Raw genomic sequence first — 15,941 nt, forward strand, 5'->3', positions numbered from 1 at the left:
CTCCAGCAGCAGCTTTGCAGGGTCTCTGGCAGAGAGAGGTCTTTCCCAGGCTTCTCACCTGGTACCTTCTGCACGCAGTGCCGGTGCTGGGCCCCTGAGTGAAGGAGGCTGCTGCTGAGCATAGGAAGCGGCCACCTGCTGAGTCAGACCCTTGGCTCACCTAGCTCAGGTTTGTCTGCACTGGCGGGCAGAGGCGCTCCAGGGTCTCAGGCCGAGAGAGGTCTTTTCTGTCACCCCTTTGCAGCTGGAGGAGCCAGGCTGGGCCGGAGAGCTGGTCTGGTGGTAGCAAGCATGACTTGTCCCCTTAGCTAAGCAGGGTCTGCCCTGGTTGCATTTGAATGGGAGACTTGATGTGTGAGCACTGGAAGAGATTCCCCTCAGTGGATGGAGCTGCTCTGGGAAGAGCATCTAGGTTCCAAGTTCCCTCCCTTGCAGCATCTCCAAGATAGGACTGAGAGAGAATCCTGCCTGCAACCTTGGAGAAGCCGCTGCCTATCTAGCTCAGTATTGTCTTCACAGACCAGCAGCGGCTTCTCCAAGGCTGCAGGCAGGAGTCTCTCTCAGCCCTATCTTGGAGATGCTGCCAGAGAGGGAACTTGGAACCTAGATGCTCTTCCCAGAGTGGCTCCATCCCCTCAGGAGAATATCTGACAGTGCTCACACTTCTAGTCTCCCATTCATATGCAACCAGGGCAGACCCTGCTTAGCTAAGAGGACAAGTCATGCTTGCTACCACAAGACCAGCTCTCCTCTCCAAACGGGCTTCTCTTTCTCTCCTCTTTGCAAGTCACATCCCTAGAACTGAAACAGGACTGCCTCTGCCTGGGACAACCAATGACTGTATTCAATAACTCTGCCTCTGAACATCCTACCCCAGGTGCTACAGTTTAATTTTTAGTCACCAGGACTCCCTGGTGCCTGGGATTTGTCAAAAGCTGCCTTCGCTGCTGCTTCTAAAAGGTTACAGGTGGAGGGATATTCAGCTAAAATTGGGGGGAATCCGAGAATAGGACTTGTGGGTTATTAAGGACCCCCTTCCCCATAATTCGAGCACTGGTGGAACCTGGGGTCTTGTTGTGCATGCAAAAGCATGTGCCCTACTGTGACTTTAGGGATAAGTAATGCTTGCCTTCAATGCTCAGCGTAAAGAGTCAGTGATGCTCACCTTAAAAGAGAGGCAAGCCTTTGAAATTTGAAAATTCTTCCCCAGCTGTTGAATTCAATTGTGCACTGGATGTGGGAGGGAGATAGAAAGAATCTGGAGCCTTGAAAATGCCTGCACAGGCGTGGGGGGTGGGGCGGGGGAAACAGCAACCCCCTGCTGAAGACCTTCCTGCTCTAAAGGCCTTTAGGAGGGGGCGGTATCCCACCATCAGGTCCTCTTCTCAGCTCCGGAGCTGGAAACTGAAGAGAACTGAAAGCCTTCAATAACCCCATCTGCAAAGGAGAGCTTTGCAGCTGGGTGGGTCTGAATTCAGATGGCCTCCAAAATAAGTGAAACCACTTCCCAAGTTTGGGGGGCATGTAGCTTGGTCATTGTCGTCCCCCGCCCCAACAGATAGGAACATAGGAAACTTCCATATACTGAGTCAGACCATGGGTCCATCTAGCTCAGTATTGTCTACCCAGACTGGCAGCAGCTTCTCCAAGGTTGCAGGCAAGAATCTCTCTCAGCCCTATCTTGGAGATGCTGCCAGGGAGGGAACTTGGAACCTTCTGCTCTTCCCAGAGCAGCTCCATCCCCTAAGGGGAATCTCTTCCAGTGCTCACACTTCTAGTCTCCCTTTCGTATGCAACCAGGGCGGATCCTGCTTAGCTTAAGGGGACAAGTCATGCCTGCTACTACAAGACCAGCTCTCTTCCCATGTGTCTGACGGAGGCTTCGCTTGTCTCTACTGATAGGTGGCAATCAGATTCACGAGGAGTTCCAGTGGTTCAAAATCTACCAGCCAGGGTTGACAGCTTTACATCTAAATGGGAAATAGCTCTGAAAATGAAATTGTCTCATCTGGGCACGTCCCAAGAAAACCTTATAGGGAGTGGTTTAGATCAGGCGATATGTTTTGTGAGGCAACGACTATTGGATGTAGATCTGCAGGAGGAGTGTGCACAACTACCAAGGGGAATGTATATAGGCTCCCAAAATTTCAGTCACAAACTGGCTGAATATTTAGATCATATGTTTTCACCTAAGTTTAGGAGAGCATTGACCCCTGCATGTTTGAATGCCGTTCCTTCTGCACTCTTAGATGGGAAATATAAACAAGTTCCATATGCATTGTGTCGTTGCCCTTGTGGCTCAGGGGATATAGAGTCAGTTGTTCATGTTATTCTGTATTGTCAGTTTTATAGGGATGCTCGTATTAAGTTCATTGCTCCTCTCTTAAAGAATCATCCTGGCCATACGGATCAATTTTACTTGGATTTTTTGCTGTCAGATTTTAAATCGGTTACCTCTATTAATGTGGCCAAGTTTTGTTTTGTTGCATCCAAACTTTGTAGAGCTTGTACTAGCAATCTGAATATTTTGTAAATTATCAATGTATTATTTTAAATGTTAAGCTGGTCTAAGGACAGTAATAAACTTACTACTACTACTACCAGCCAGGGTGCCTAGGCCTGTGCTGATGACCCAACCCACTTAGGAGCACAGATCTGCGTACAGTTTCATCTGTGTCTATCCTTTGCATAGATCGTATGTGCTTTGAACATAATGTGTGCACGGGGCTAAATCTGGAAGCCTGAATTAGCCTGATCTGGATTCAACCTGAGGTTCTCCAGCTGAAAGTGGGCCGCACAGCTCCCATTTAAGATGATGCTTTCCCCCACATCCAGTCCCTGGAGAGATCTGTACTGTTCTACAGAGATCTATGCGAGGGAGAAATGTGGCCAATTAAACCAGAGATCTGATTCTGGTTTCTGGCTTCTGCAGCTCCCAAGTGAATACTTTCATGCAGCCTAGGCACTCGTCTCTTCCCGTTTGTCCTCATCTCCCCACACATTGAAGCTTACTGGGCCCTTCTTGCTCGTTCCTTTAAATAGCACGGATCCACCTGGAGGTGTTAATTGCCCCGCAGGGATTTCACATCACTCCCTCCCTGCCTTCCTCACCTGACGATGAATCTTGCACCCTGATAACGAGATCACAGCTTGCTTTGTGCACCTCTTCTGCTGCGTTCCTTCCAGCGTCCTAATGAATCCCAATGTAGAGCAGAGAACTCAGTAACGAGGGAGCAGAAGTGGACTGAGATGAGTGGTGTGTGTGTGTGTAGAGTGAAAGTGCCTCTAGCAAATTCTTGACGAGCATGCATGCAGACATTTGAGGTTGCCTGTTCCCTCCGTTCACATTACTGTACAATTCAGAGCATTCTGCTCCAGCGGGGAATACAGTAATCCCTTGCCGAATGAGGGTTTACCAACTGCGGGGTTGAAGTCTCCGCAAATGGGAAATTGTGGCCGGTCTTGCTAACCGTGATCCGAGGATCTGCAGTTGGCGAGGTATTTTAGTGGGTTTTGTGGGGGTTGTTAGTGATTTGGGGGAGGGGTTGTTCAGATGTTCAGTCTGCTCATTCCTCTTGATGACCCTTGCCAATTTAAAGTGCATTTGAGTGGGGTCAAAAAAATTGGGTGTGTGTGTGTATAAAACAAATTCCAGAGGTTCAATATGCTTATTCCTCTTAGTGACTCTTGGCAATACTAAGGTTTTTGTTGATTTTTGCTGATATTAAAGCATTTTAACCTTTATTTTTAGGTGTTTTCATGATCATGATTCCCCTAACCCCCTGTTTTCCATTCATTTCAATGTGCCAACCGCATATTTGCCAACCACAGGGTTTTGCCGGAACAGAACCCTTGTGGTTGGCGAGGGATGACTGTACTCAAATTCAATTTCCAGCATCTGCCAGAACCGGTGCTTTGGAAAGGCAGGTCAAATGCGGGCAGTCTGGTGGTGCCAGAGGTGCTCTTGCCCCTGGACGTTGGGGCCGAAGTCCAGGGCCTCCACAGCTCCTGGCCCCCCCCCCCAAATCCTCTTTAGTCTGTCTAGGTGGTGTGGTCACCTGACAGAGCATGATGCTTAATTTGCAAGGGGGGGAGGGCTCCAAAGGCCTTTAGGTCCAGGCTCCGAAATTACCTCTGGGTGGCACAGAGAGGAACAGGAACAGCACCCATGCAAAGGATCCTGTGTGGTTCGCAAGTAACAGGAACCCTTTAATTCCCTCAGCCCCAGATATGGAGCTGGAGTCCCACACAATCACGGAGCTCCAGGCATTCATAAACCCACTTGCCCGCTCACCAGTGGTGAGTGCTCCCAGCCCTCTGGCGAGCAGGACAACCAACCAGCACACAAATCTCCTTCCCAGAGGTCTCATTTCTACTGCCATTTTTGAGAAGGTAAGAAACCGCGGGGATCCTTCCTGAGCAGGAGGAGAGGCCGCCCCCCCCGTTTCTTACCCTCTCCCCATATCCCAGTGCCAATGACAAAAGACCCACTTTCCTCCTAAGACTTGCACTTGCATGCCGGAAAAGGAACTGAGAGAACTGATTGGTGGCGGCCACAATGAATGGCTGGCTAGTGAGCTAAGCCTAAATTTTGGATCTCTGCATATCTTGGATCATTGGCAGTGGCTGAGCTGAGCCAAAGATTGGCCCTCTGGCCAGCCTCCCACTCAGATCAGGCCTGCTCAACTTAGGCCCCCCAGCTGTTTTTGAACTACAACTCCCATAATCCCCAGCCACAGTGGCCAATAGCCTGGGATTATGGGAATTGTAGGCCAACATCTGCAGGAGGGCCGAAGTTGAGCAGCCCTGCCTTAGATGCTGTCCATGCCTACCTTGCGTTGCCCTTCAACTGGCAAGCCTTCCTTACATCATCTGCTTCTCAGCCATTGGTCCTAATGGGAAAGGGGGCGGGCTCACCGGAAACAAACCACAGGTTCTTGAAGAGTGTGGGTTCAGACATAACGCAGAGCATTCCCAGAGGTGACAAGCCACTTCCAGCTTTTGATTACACATCTAGGTTCCCCCATCTGAAATATGCAGTTCCTGCCATAGGGCGGGTTCACGTGATCTCAGAAAAGTGATTACATGTAGGTAGAGATGTGCATGAAACTGGTTTGCCTAGTTCAGTTCGAATCTGAACCAGATTCGAACCAGACCGGGCATTTTCAGTTTTGCCCCCCAAAACAGGAACCCTCGTTCGGTTCAAATTCGAACCGGTTTGAGCCTGGTTTGAGTGTACCAGATACCATTAAATTTTGTTTATTAAAAAATCATGAACCGGGTCACTCAAGTGGCCTGAGCATATGTGCGGCAGCCCAAAAATGGCTGTGTGTGCAAACAGGACTGAAATGGCCCCAAAATAGGAGACTCGGGGGTTGGGCATGTGGGGGAGGGGAGCAGCTGGAGACACACACCTCCATAGCCGCAGCACCCGCACCCCCTGGGGCCACCAAATCCCTCGGCAGTGGTCAGTCAAACTTTCTTCTTACAAAATTTAATGGTACCTGGCACCCCGAACCAGGCCCAAGCTGGCCCGGAGGGTTCATCTTGATCTCAAGCCAAACCAGTTCAAGCTCAAGCAGGCTCAAGATCGAGCCGATTCACGCATCCCTACAAGTAGGTTTCGAGTTATGGGTAAACCCAGTCATTCCGAAGGCATGGGTGTCCAGGTTGTGTGCACATGTCCATCTGTTTGTGTGAATGACTGTACAGTGCCTGTGTTTGTTTCAAAAGTGAGCCCAGGTACAGGTCCCCTCGAATGCAGGGCGCAGAGAGGAAGTGTCCTACTGTATGGGCACTGAACATCATGTGTGAATGTGTACAGCTTTGCATGTTCTGCACTGTGCACAGACTGTATATGTGCTAAGCATGAAGTACGAACGGGGCTAGGGAAAGATGAAAATCTCTATATCAGTGTGGCCAGCCTGAGGCTCTCCGGCTGTGGCTGGACTACAACTCCCATCATCCCCCACCATGGTTGGGGATGATGGGAGTTGTAGTCCAACCGCAGCTGGGGAGCCTCAGGCTGGCCAACCCTGCTTTGTCTTATCCAGTAGTACTCTATCGGCCCTTTGGTGTCTCCTGACATCCCAGGTTGGGAGGCTTCTGGGAAGCTGCGCATGAATCTGCCTTATACCAAGCACACCCTTGGTCTGTTGAGCTCATCGGCCCTCCCAATTTTCAGACAGGGGCCTTTCCCAGTCCTACATGGAGATGGCAGGACTGAACTGGGGGCCTTCTGCATGCAAGGGAGATGCTCTACCACTGAGCCACAGCTGTTCCTTCCAGTCAGCAGCCCTTGTGGACCCAGGAAAATGGGGTCTGGTCCACTTAGTATTCCTTCTCCCAGCCCAGCAGCTCTCAATGCTCAGAGTACATAGGAACATAGGAAGCTGCTATATACTGAGTCAGACCACTGGTCTATCTAGCTCAGTATTGTCTTCACAGACTGGCAGTGGCTTCTCCAAGGTTGCAGGCAGGAATCTCTCTCAGCCCTATCTTGGAGAAGCCAGGGAGGGAACTTGAAACCTTCAGCTCTTCCCAGAGCGGCTTCATCCCCTGAGGGGAATATCTTGCGGTGCTCACACATCAAGTCTCCCATTCACATGCAACCAGGGCAGACCCTGCTTAGCTATGGGGACAAGTCATGCTTGCTACCACGAGACCAGCTCTCCTCTCCACAGCCAGGGAGGGAACTTGAAACCTTATGCTCTTCCCAGAGTAACTGATCAGTCACTGACTCTCAGCCTAACTGAGCAGGTCTTGTGGTAGCAAGCATGACTTCCCCCCCTTTGCTAAGCAGGGTCCACTCTGGTTTGTATTTGAATGGGAGGCTGCATGTGTGAGCACCGCAAGAGATTCCCCTCAAGGGGTGGGGCTGCTCTGGGAAGAGCACATGCATGCTTGCAGGCAGAAGGCTCCTCCACGTTCCCTCTCTGTCAGCATCTCCAAGATAGGAGCAACAGGATCAGAGAGGGCATGCCCTGAGCTCTTGCCTGTGGGCTCCACAGAGGCACCTGGTGGGCCACTGTGTGAAACAGGAGGCTGGACTAGGTAGGCCTTGGGCCTGATCCCGCAGGGCTGTGCTTATGTTCTTAGGGACTCCTGCCCAGAGGCTCACTTACCCCCGGACCTTGGGGCCCCGGTCCGTGGCCTCCAAGGTCTGGGGGGTGGGCTCCAAATGGCCGGGGGGTGGGCGTCCTGCAGCCACCCTGCCCTGCTCTGCCATTGACCCCCGTGACGAATCTCCATTTTTTCATAATTTCAGCTGCCATGTGCTGAGTGGTGGCATCCGGGGGGCGGGGTGAGCCGAGCAGGCCTCGGCAGTGGCTGGAACGACCACTAGGCCTGTCTGTCTGGGCCACAACCCTGTGAAGAAGGTTAGGCTGAGAGAGAAGTGATTGGCCCAGAGTCACCCAGCTAGTCTCATGGCTGAATGGGGATTTGAACTCGGGTCTCCCCGGTCAAGTGGCGCTGGGCCAGGCGGACAGGCCAAGTGGTTGCTCCTGCCACCGCCGTGGGAGTGGGGGGGCCCTGCCCTGCTCACCCCCTGCCGCCACTCCTCGGCCGCACACGTGGTGGCTGAAATTGGGGGGGGGGAACCAGAGGTTCGTTGCACCGATGTTGGCGTGGGGTAGCAGCAGGCAGGCCCCAAAAGTAGGCTGGGGGGGGGGGCTTTGTGGTGGGGGGGCCTCATGGCAGGTGCTGGCCTCGCAGCGGGGTCAGTCCAGGCGCCAAAATTACCTAGGTGCACCCCTGTTCCCACCTGCAACCTTGGAGAAGCCGCTGCCAGTCAGGGTAGACAATACTGAGCTAGATGGACCAAGGGTCTGACTCGGTAGAAGGCAGCTTCCGATGTCCCTAATATGTACCTCACAGGATTGTTGTGAGGATAAAAATTGAGGGGACAGGGCCATGCATGCCTCTCTGAAGAGTGGAATTCTCACATGGCATAATAACAATCATGTTTAATACATGATGGTCTGAAATATTTATAGGCAATATTATTAAACTGCCCAGCAACCCTAAGTGTGACTTTGTGACTGATTGTTTATTGGATCTGTGTGAAGGGGAATTCTCTGCACAGTCCCTCTGGCATTACGTCAGGCCTGCTTAACTTCGGCCCTCCTGCACATGTTGGCTGACAATTCCCATAATCCCTGGCTATTGACTGCTGTGACTGGGAATTATGGGAGCTGTAGTCCAAGAATGGCTGGAGGGCCGAAGTTGAGCAGTCCTGCACTACGTGGAGGTAACTATTCCCAGTATGCAGTGCTGGGCTTTGCTCATCACTGTGGGGGCTCCTTTAAGGGAAAGGGAGCCACCTGGAGCCCCTGCACCATCTGGGAATGCATGCACAGAGTGCTGGGAAGTGTAGTCTTTCTCAGGGCTTTCCTTCAAGAGTTCTTAAAAGAGGGCTCCGTCTCTCTTAAAGGGCCCTGCCAGCACTGAGGAAAGTGCAGGACTGTGCAGAGGTCAGCACAGAAGGAAAATAGTGCTTTCATACTGAAGGTTTGACAACTAAGAGGAGACATTATAGAGGTCTATAAAAGTAGGCATAGTGTTGATTGAGTGGAGAGAGAGAGAATTTTCTCCCTCTCTCTTAACACTAGAACCAGGGGTCACCCCATGCAGCTGATGGCCAGGAAATTAGGACTGACAAAAGGAAGCACTTTTTCACACAATGCATAGTTAACCTATGGAATTCTCTGCCACAGGATGTGGTGACTGCCACCAGCCTGGATGGCTCTAAGAGGGCTTAGATAAATTCATGGAGGACAGGTCTTTCAATGGCTAGTAGTCAAAGGGCTTTGCCACCTTCATCCTCAGATCTTTCGTTGTTGTTGTTGTTCTCAGGATCTTTCAAGAACAAGGATCTTTCGTTGTTGTTGTTGTTGTTCTCAGAGGCATCTGGTGGGCCACTGTGGGAAACAGGATGCTGGACTAGATGGGCCTTGAGCCTGATCCAGCAGGGATGTTATGTTTTTCGCCCAAGTTGGTCCCTGTTCAAAAAATAGTGAAAGCCACCGATATATAGGATTCTTTAAGAAGAAGAAAAACCCTCCAAGTAGAATGCAGACTTTTCAAAAACTTCAAATTTTGCTTTGGAATTCCAAAACATCACCATAGTTGGGCCAGGTTTCTGCTTGCTCACAATGCATTTTGTGGCTGGGAAGATGGTGCACATCTCAAAGGTTGCAGAAAGTGTGAGGAAAGGACTTCATCTCCTGCCCGAATGCGTAGCTGAATTTTCTCCCTGGGGAAATGCTTTCACAAGGAAATGGTCTTCCTAAATGTGCGTGTGTCATAACACAAGGAAACAGTTGTGAGTCCAGGGGGCGGGGTGCCTCCTTGCCGCCGCCATCCAATTCTAATTAAACTGTCGGCAGAAGATTCGTGTCCAACAGTTAATTCGTCAGTGATAATAGAGCAGCAACACCTTCTGTAAATTGTGATGAATGTGTTCTCAGCGGCCATGGCAGAGATGGTGCAGGGTGGGAGAGAGGCTATCGTTAGTGAGAGAACCTGACATTTGATGAGCCAGGATGGAGGTTGGAATGGCCACCTCCATTCATGCAGATGGTGACCCGCCGTTAGTCTTCTTTTGCTTCTAAAGGCTTTGTCCTCATTGTACGAGTGTTCTAAGCTTTTTTGGCAAAAGACGGAGACAGGAACGTTATATCATCTCACAAGAGGCATTTTTCTTTTCTCACACTAGCGGGAATGCCTCTTGTAATATCATATTAGAAGATTGCTTTCACGTGAGATGGAATGCTTCTAGTCATACCATCTTAGAAGATGCATTCCTCCTCTCCCACACTAGAGGGAATACTTCCTGTAACATCATCTTAGAAAGGAATATCTCTTGTTATTGCCACCTTGGAAGAGGCATTCCTCCTCTCCCACACTGGAGGAAATGCCTCTTGTAATACCATCTTAGAAGAGACATTCCTCTTCTTCCACAGTGAAGGGAATGCTTTTTGTAACATCATCTTGGAAGGGAATACCTCTTTAATACCATCTTCAAAGAGGGATCCCTCTTAGCTCAGACTGGAGGGAATGCTTCTTTGTAACACCATCTTAAAAAGAGAGTTTCTTCTTTCTCTTCCGCACGGAAGGGAATGCCTCTTCTGAGATTAAACCTGCTGTGATCCATGCATGCCTCATCTAAAAACAAATCCACTTTCTTTCAGAACGGTTGTTTTATTTATATGCAAATGTGTGCCGTTTAATTAATTAGTCCATTGAAGCTGGTAGGATTAATTGACTGCGATCTCTTTGAGCGAGCGCGAGCCCTAGAGAATACCTCGTTTTGAACCTTCCTCGGTCTGTTTCAGCTTGTACTGGAGTGTTTGACTCCGACAGAATCGCTCGCCAGTGTGTCGGCGAGGAGGCCTCTCTGTTCCAGGAGCCGCGTCGCGAAGAACAATCGGGATGTCATTTTGCAGTCTAAACACTGCGCATCAGGCGCCAGAGCGCAGGCGGGGAACGCACTCCCCCCCCGCCGCCCCCAGTCAATCGAGCACCTTTCTGCGCCACTCAACTGGCAAGCACCAGAGGCTAGAAACAGGGTAATTGCTTAGAGGAGAGGCTGATCGCTGATTTCCATACGCCTGTCTTCTTGTCTGCTTTCCTGCGGCTTCTCAAAACATTTCCTCTCTGCGGGCTGTTTGAGCGCATCTAATGCGCCACGGGAGGGGGGGGACGGCAGCAATTAGTGCGAAAGAAGGGGAGACGCAAGGGAGGGAGGGGAACCCTCCGGGGAGGCAGTGCTAGGCCGCAAAGGGGAGAGCGGGAAAGCGCGCTCAACCTTGTTGCAGATGTCCTGTTGTCAGCAAAAGGCGAGCATCGCAACAGGGGAATTATACACACACACACACACACACATACTGGTTGCACTCAAGGACAAATCACTGGGGATTCGGGCTGACTGGGAAATGGCTCCGCTTCAGAAAAGCCACCTGGAGTCCAAACGCCTCCTGCGGGGATGACGCTTGGTCTCATCGCCCAAGAAGAGCTGGCCTTGGTTTAGCACCTGGGAGGGCAGCTTCACCGCCTGTCCCCCATGCCCCTTAAAGCGAAGCTGTGCATAGAGCCATAGAATGTCAGAGCTGGACGGGACCCGGGAGGTCCTCTAGTCCAACCCCAGATCAGTGCAGGAATCTGCAACAGCATCCCCAACAAATGGCTGCCCTCTGGCTGAAAGCCTCCAGTGGAGGAGCTCTCCACAGCATGAGGCAGACTGTTCCACTGTCCCACAGCTCTTGCAGCTAGGAGATTCTTCCTACTGTCTAGCCAGAATCTGCTTCCTTATCATTCATAGAATCACACTACCGCACAATAAACACACAACACTCACACACACCCCCACCCGCCCAACACACACCCGGGATATACTGCAACATTTTGTTCATTTTGTTGTGGGCCCCTACTTGTAACCTATAGTTCTGTAACAGTGGGAGGAAGCGAGTTGACGCCATACAGGCTATAGTCATTCCAGGTTTACCCACAGAACGTGTCTGAAGCAGAAGACAACCTGATTCCTCTCTGGTTTGGTTCCTGGGAGATTTAAGGGGTCTGGGAGACCCCAACTCCCAAAGAGTGATGCTTAAGGACATCGTCCCTTTGGAGAGACTACGATGGAGCTGAGAAGGCTCTGGGGCAGGTTTCCAGAATGGAGGGGGTGTAAGAGGGGATTTAAAATTGTATTTTCATACATTGCAAACCTGTGGGTCAGAACGCTGGAAAGTAAGTCCTTCACTGTGGCTGCTTTCTTGTCTGTAGCCCCCCGGAGAAAGTGAGTACTCAGACCCCTTCGATGCCCATCGGGAGCCCAAAGAAGATGCGGATGAGGACGTGGGGCAGGAAAACAACGGATATATGGAACCCTACGATGCACAGAAAGTGGTGGCTGGTGAGTGAGATGTGCCTAGGTTCTGGGCACGGCAGGAGGGAGAAGAGGCGAGCTGATGCCAGGCAGTGTCAGTCGGTTTTTAGAACCTCAAGGCAGAGGTGGCTCCAGAAATAGCCAGGGCTGTGTGTTCGCTGCTGTTCTTCACGAGTAGCGCATATTGCACTGGGTGCAGAATTCAGTATTTGGAGAAATCACAGCTGTCATTGACCAACACAGCTCCAGGTTTGTTCACCCAGGCTTGCAGTGAGATACTGTTTAAATAGTCTGATGATTTTTAATAGTTTTGACATTTTAAATTTTAAGTTGTTGTAATGTTTGAACCTTTTTATTTGTTGTTTTTATTGTTTTGTTGTAAACCGCCCAGAGACTTGCGTTTTGGGCGGTATACAAATATGTGAAATGAATGTTAAATAAATAAGGTTCTAGTCCTCATGGATGCAATGATATGCTTGAAATGTTGCTTGCATTGGTTACTGACATCCCAGAAGCCAGAGGGAGGTCTGAATAAAAACAGAACTTAACTTAGCGTGTCCCCATTCCTTGTGGGGCAGCAGGAACAGTCATCATGGGTGGGTGGGGAAGGGGTGGGTGGGAAATGCACCCCCTATCCACAGCTCATCACCAATTCATTGAACTGAGATCACAAAAATATGTAGTTGCCTAGATTATAACATTTGATTTGATCTATTTTATCAGGTTTGTACTTGGCCTTATCACCATCATCATCATAATTTGTTCTTAATCATAAAATGATAGAATGTTAGAATGGGAAGGGCCTTTAGAGGTCTTCTAGTCCAACCCTTTGCTCAGTGCAGGAATCTAGCTAGAGTATCCCTAACAGATGGCCATCCAGCCACCACCGCCACCTCCTCCTCCTCATTAGTATTATTTGGAAAGGTGGGACACACCTTATATCTTAATAGTAATAATAATAAATATATTTAGATAAATGTTTACTATTGAATATGAATACGGCAAATATTTATATGCTGCTTTTCAACAAAAGTTCCCAAAGTGGTTTACATAGAAATTAATATTATATTTATATTATATTATATTATATTTGTTTTTTGTTAGTATGTTTTTAATTTAGAATGTAATTTTAATGTTGCCTTGTTTGCATGTTTTTGTGCACCTCCCAGAGTCTTTGGAGTGGGCGGTATATTAAATGTTTCAAATAAATATTATATTATATTATATTATATTATATTATATTATATTATATTATATTATATTATATTATATTATGGTTCCCAGTCCCCAAAGGGCTCACAATCTAAAAAAGAATCCTAAGAGAGACACCAGCAACAGCCACTGGAGGGATGCTGTGCTGGGGCTGGAGAGGGCCAGTTGCTCTCCCCCTGCTAAATAAAGAGAATCACCACTTTTAAAAGGTGCCTCTTTGCTCAGTTAGCAGGGGTTTACTTTCCCTTTCCATTATTATTATTTTAAAAAATCACAATGTTGACTGTCTACATCCTCATGTCCAAACTTCCTGGCCTGCTTTCCAGACCTCCAGCGCAAAAGTGACTGGGATGAGCGAAAGGTGAAAAAGTCCCGGAAAGGGTTGCAGCTCTATGACACCCCTTACGAGGAGAAGGAAGCTGAGGTTGACCCGGAGGGTCCCACCTCCAGCAAGCCCCGGGAGAGCCGCCTGCCCCAGGATGACGAGCGGCCGGCAGATGAATATGACCAGCCCTGGGAGTGGAAGAAGAATCACATCTCTCGGGCTTTTGCAGGTGAGATTCCAAAGTGCTGGTCTTCCTGAGAGTAGGGGATCCAAGGACGGCAGTTCTCAGGCAGGACAGTGTGCATGCCATGATTGCTGGAGAGTGGGGAGGGGTGGACCACAGAGAATGTGATGCTTGATGCAAACAGCTTTGCAAGAATCACAAGTTTCTAGTCCTTGGGAGAGCATTGGGAACCACGTTGAAAGCCAAGCGCTAGGTGTGTGCAGAGATTCCGCAGGTACCATAGAGAAAGCACTAAGCGTTGCATTGCGCTGTTGAATTCAGCTTATTTTATTTACTGGGCAAAATTCTAGTCCTTATGGTTGTAGAGATATAATTGAACGCGCATAGGTAAGTCTGGCTGAAATCTCACAGGGTGGGACTACAGTGTCCTGCATTGATTCCCTCTTCTCCCCTCATTAGCAAAACTGGAATAAATTATGAAGAGGAATAACAGTTTCAGATTGCATCAGACCTGCTAAAAGAGAGTGTGAACATTTACTGGGTACATAAATCATTTTAGAGGTGTGTGTGTGTGTGTGTGTGTGTGTGTGTGTGTGTTATAAATAAAGTATTGTAGTACATACAGACCTTGTTAGGTGAAGGAGGGGTGTGAGGGAGAGAATGAGTTGAAATTAAAAATCCCCAACAGTTTTTCTTCATCCAGCACCCAGGGTTTGAGAAGTGGAGTCATCGTTCTTTAAATCAGGGTGGCTAGTTCAAGGCTCTCTGGCGATCGTTGGACTACAACTCCCATCATCTCCTGAAAGGTTCACAGCAGGGGGTGATGGGTGTTGTAGTCCAGCAACAGCTGGAGAACCTCAGGTAAACCTACATTCTCACATTTTCCCAGTGTTGGATAGAAAAATGTCATGGCTAACTAAATGCACCAGAAACTATGAAAATGTTTCCACTAGACGTTTGCAGCCTGGGATTGAGTTGAAATCAGATCAGGTCCCTCCCTACATCTGTTCCTGCCTCCTTCACTTCTCTTCCCATATTCCCAATATTGCCTCCTTCCCTGCCGATGCTCTGCAATGTTTTTCCTGGGCTCCCACTTCCCTTCCTTTATTACCTCTCCACTCCTAAATCCATCCTGCTCCTTAGTTCTTAGCTCTGTCCTGGTTTCTCAGACCATTCCCTGCAATGTACTTCTTGTTCCCCTCTTTTTAAAAACAAAACACGAAGTTGAAAAGGAGAGACAGAACTTTCCGTGATGGTTTCCTGGTAACGCTTATTTCCTCCCCCCCACCGCCACAAAAAAAGTTTCAGATGTAGCAGTTTCAGGGCATTGTGGGAAGACAAATGGCATTGCAAGGCATTGTGGGAAGACAGCTGCCCAAAGCTGCTGCTGAAAGACTTCTACTCCTTTTAAACATTGATTTTTCCAGAAAAAGGACCAGCCCCCAAAATGAATAGGGATAACATTATTAAACTATGGCAGTGCTAACATATAATAATATAATAATAATATAAGTAATAAAACTCATGTTTAGTTAGTTAGTCACTCACATATAAGCAACTCAGCTCATTCATGTGTTTACGTGAATAACAATAGCAATAGCACTTACATTTATATACCGCTCTATAGCCAGAGCTCTCTAAGCGGTTTACAATGATTTAGCATATTGCCCCCCAACATTCTGGGTACTCATTTTACCGACCTCGGAAGGATGGAAGGCTGAGTCAACCTTGAGCCCCTGGTCAGGATCGAACTTGTAACCTTCTGGTTACAGGGCGGCAGTTTTACCACTGCGCCACCAGGGGTTCTTAATAAAAAAATGCGGTTTTATTATTTATTTATTTGTTTGTTTATTTACACAGTCAGACAGGAGTTATTGACTGGTTTGTTTTATCCAGACATCGAGTCCTTCCCAAGGACCTGGGATGGTTGAATTTTGTTGTCAATGTTGTTGCTGTTGTTATAGATATAGTCGCAGAATATAGGCTGTTCCCAGTAAAGTTGCTTTTTGTAATTGGCTGATGGTGATTTCTGTGGCCCCTATGGTGTTGAGGTGCTATTATTATTATTTTATAATTTTTACATTTATATCCCGCTCTTCCTCCAAGGAGCCTAGAGCGGTGTACTACATACTTCAGTTTCTCCTCACAACAACCCTGTGAAGTAGATTAGGCTGAGAGAGAAGTGACTGGCCCAGAGTCACCCAGCTAGTCTCATGGCTGAATGGGGATTTGAACTCGGGTCTCCCCGGTCCTAGTCCAGCACTCTAACCACTACCCCACACTGGCTCCATGTTTTGACTCATGAAAACTAGGAGTAACATAATGAAGTGTGC

General features: G+C 48.8%; 1 protein-coding gene across 6 annotated transcripts in view; it reads left to right on the plus strand.

The window, feature by feature from the left end:
• Positions 1-15,941, plus strand: part of SHD (Src homology 2 domain containing transforming protein D) — a 56,701-nt gene that overhangs the window by 21,562 nt on the left and 19,198 nt on the right. For all 6 annotated transcript variants that reach the window (XM_053292493.1, XM_053292492.1, XM_053292494.1 and 3 more), the window contains exons 3-4: positions 11,785-11,914; positions 13,426-13,653. In XM_053292493.1, coding sequence (XP_053148468.1) covers positions 11,785-11,914; positions 13,426-13,653 — 358 coding nt within the window. The remainder of the gene's footprint in view (positions 1-11,784; positions 11,915-13,425; positions 13,654-15,941) is intronic.

Source organism: Hemicordylus capensis, chromosome 2 (genome assembly GCF_027244095.1).
Source record: "Hemicordylus capensis ecotype Gifberg chromosome 2, rHemCap1.1.pri, whole genome shotgun sequence".
Lineage (NCBI taxonomy): Eukaryota > Metazoa > Chordata > Lepidosauria > Squamata > Cordylidae > Hemicordylus > Hemicordylus capensis.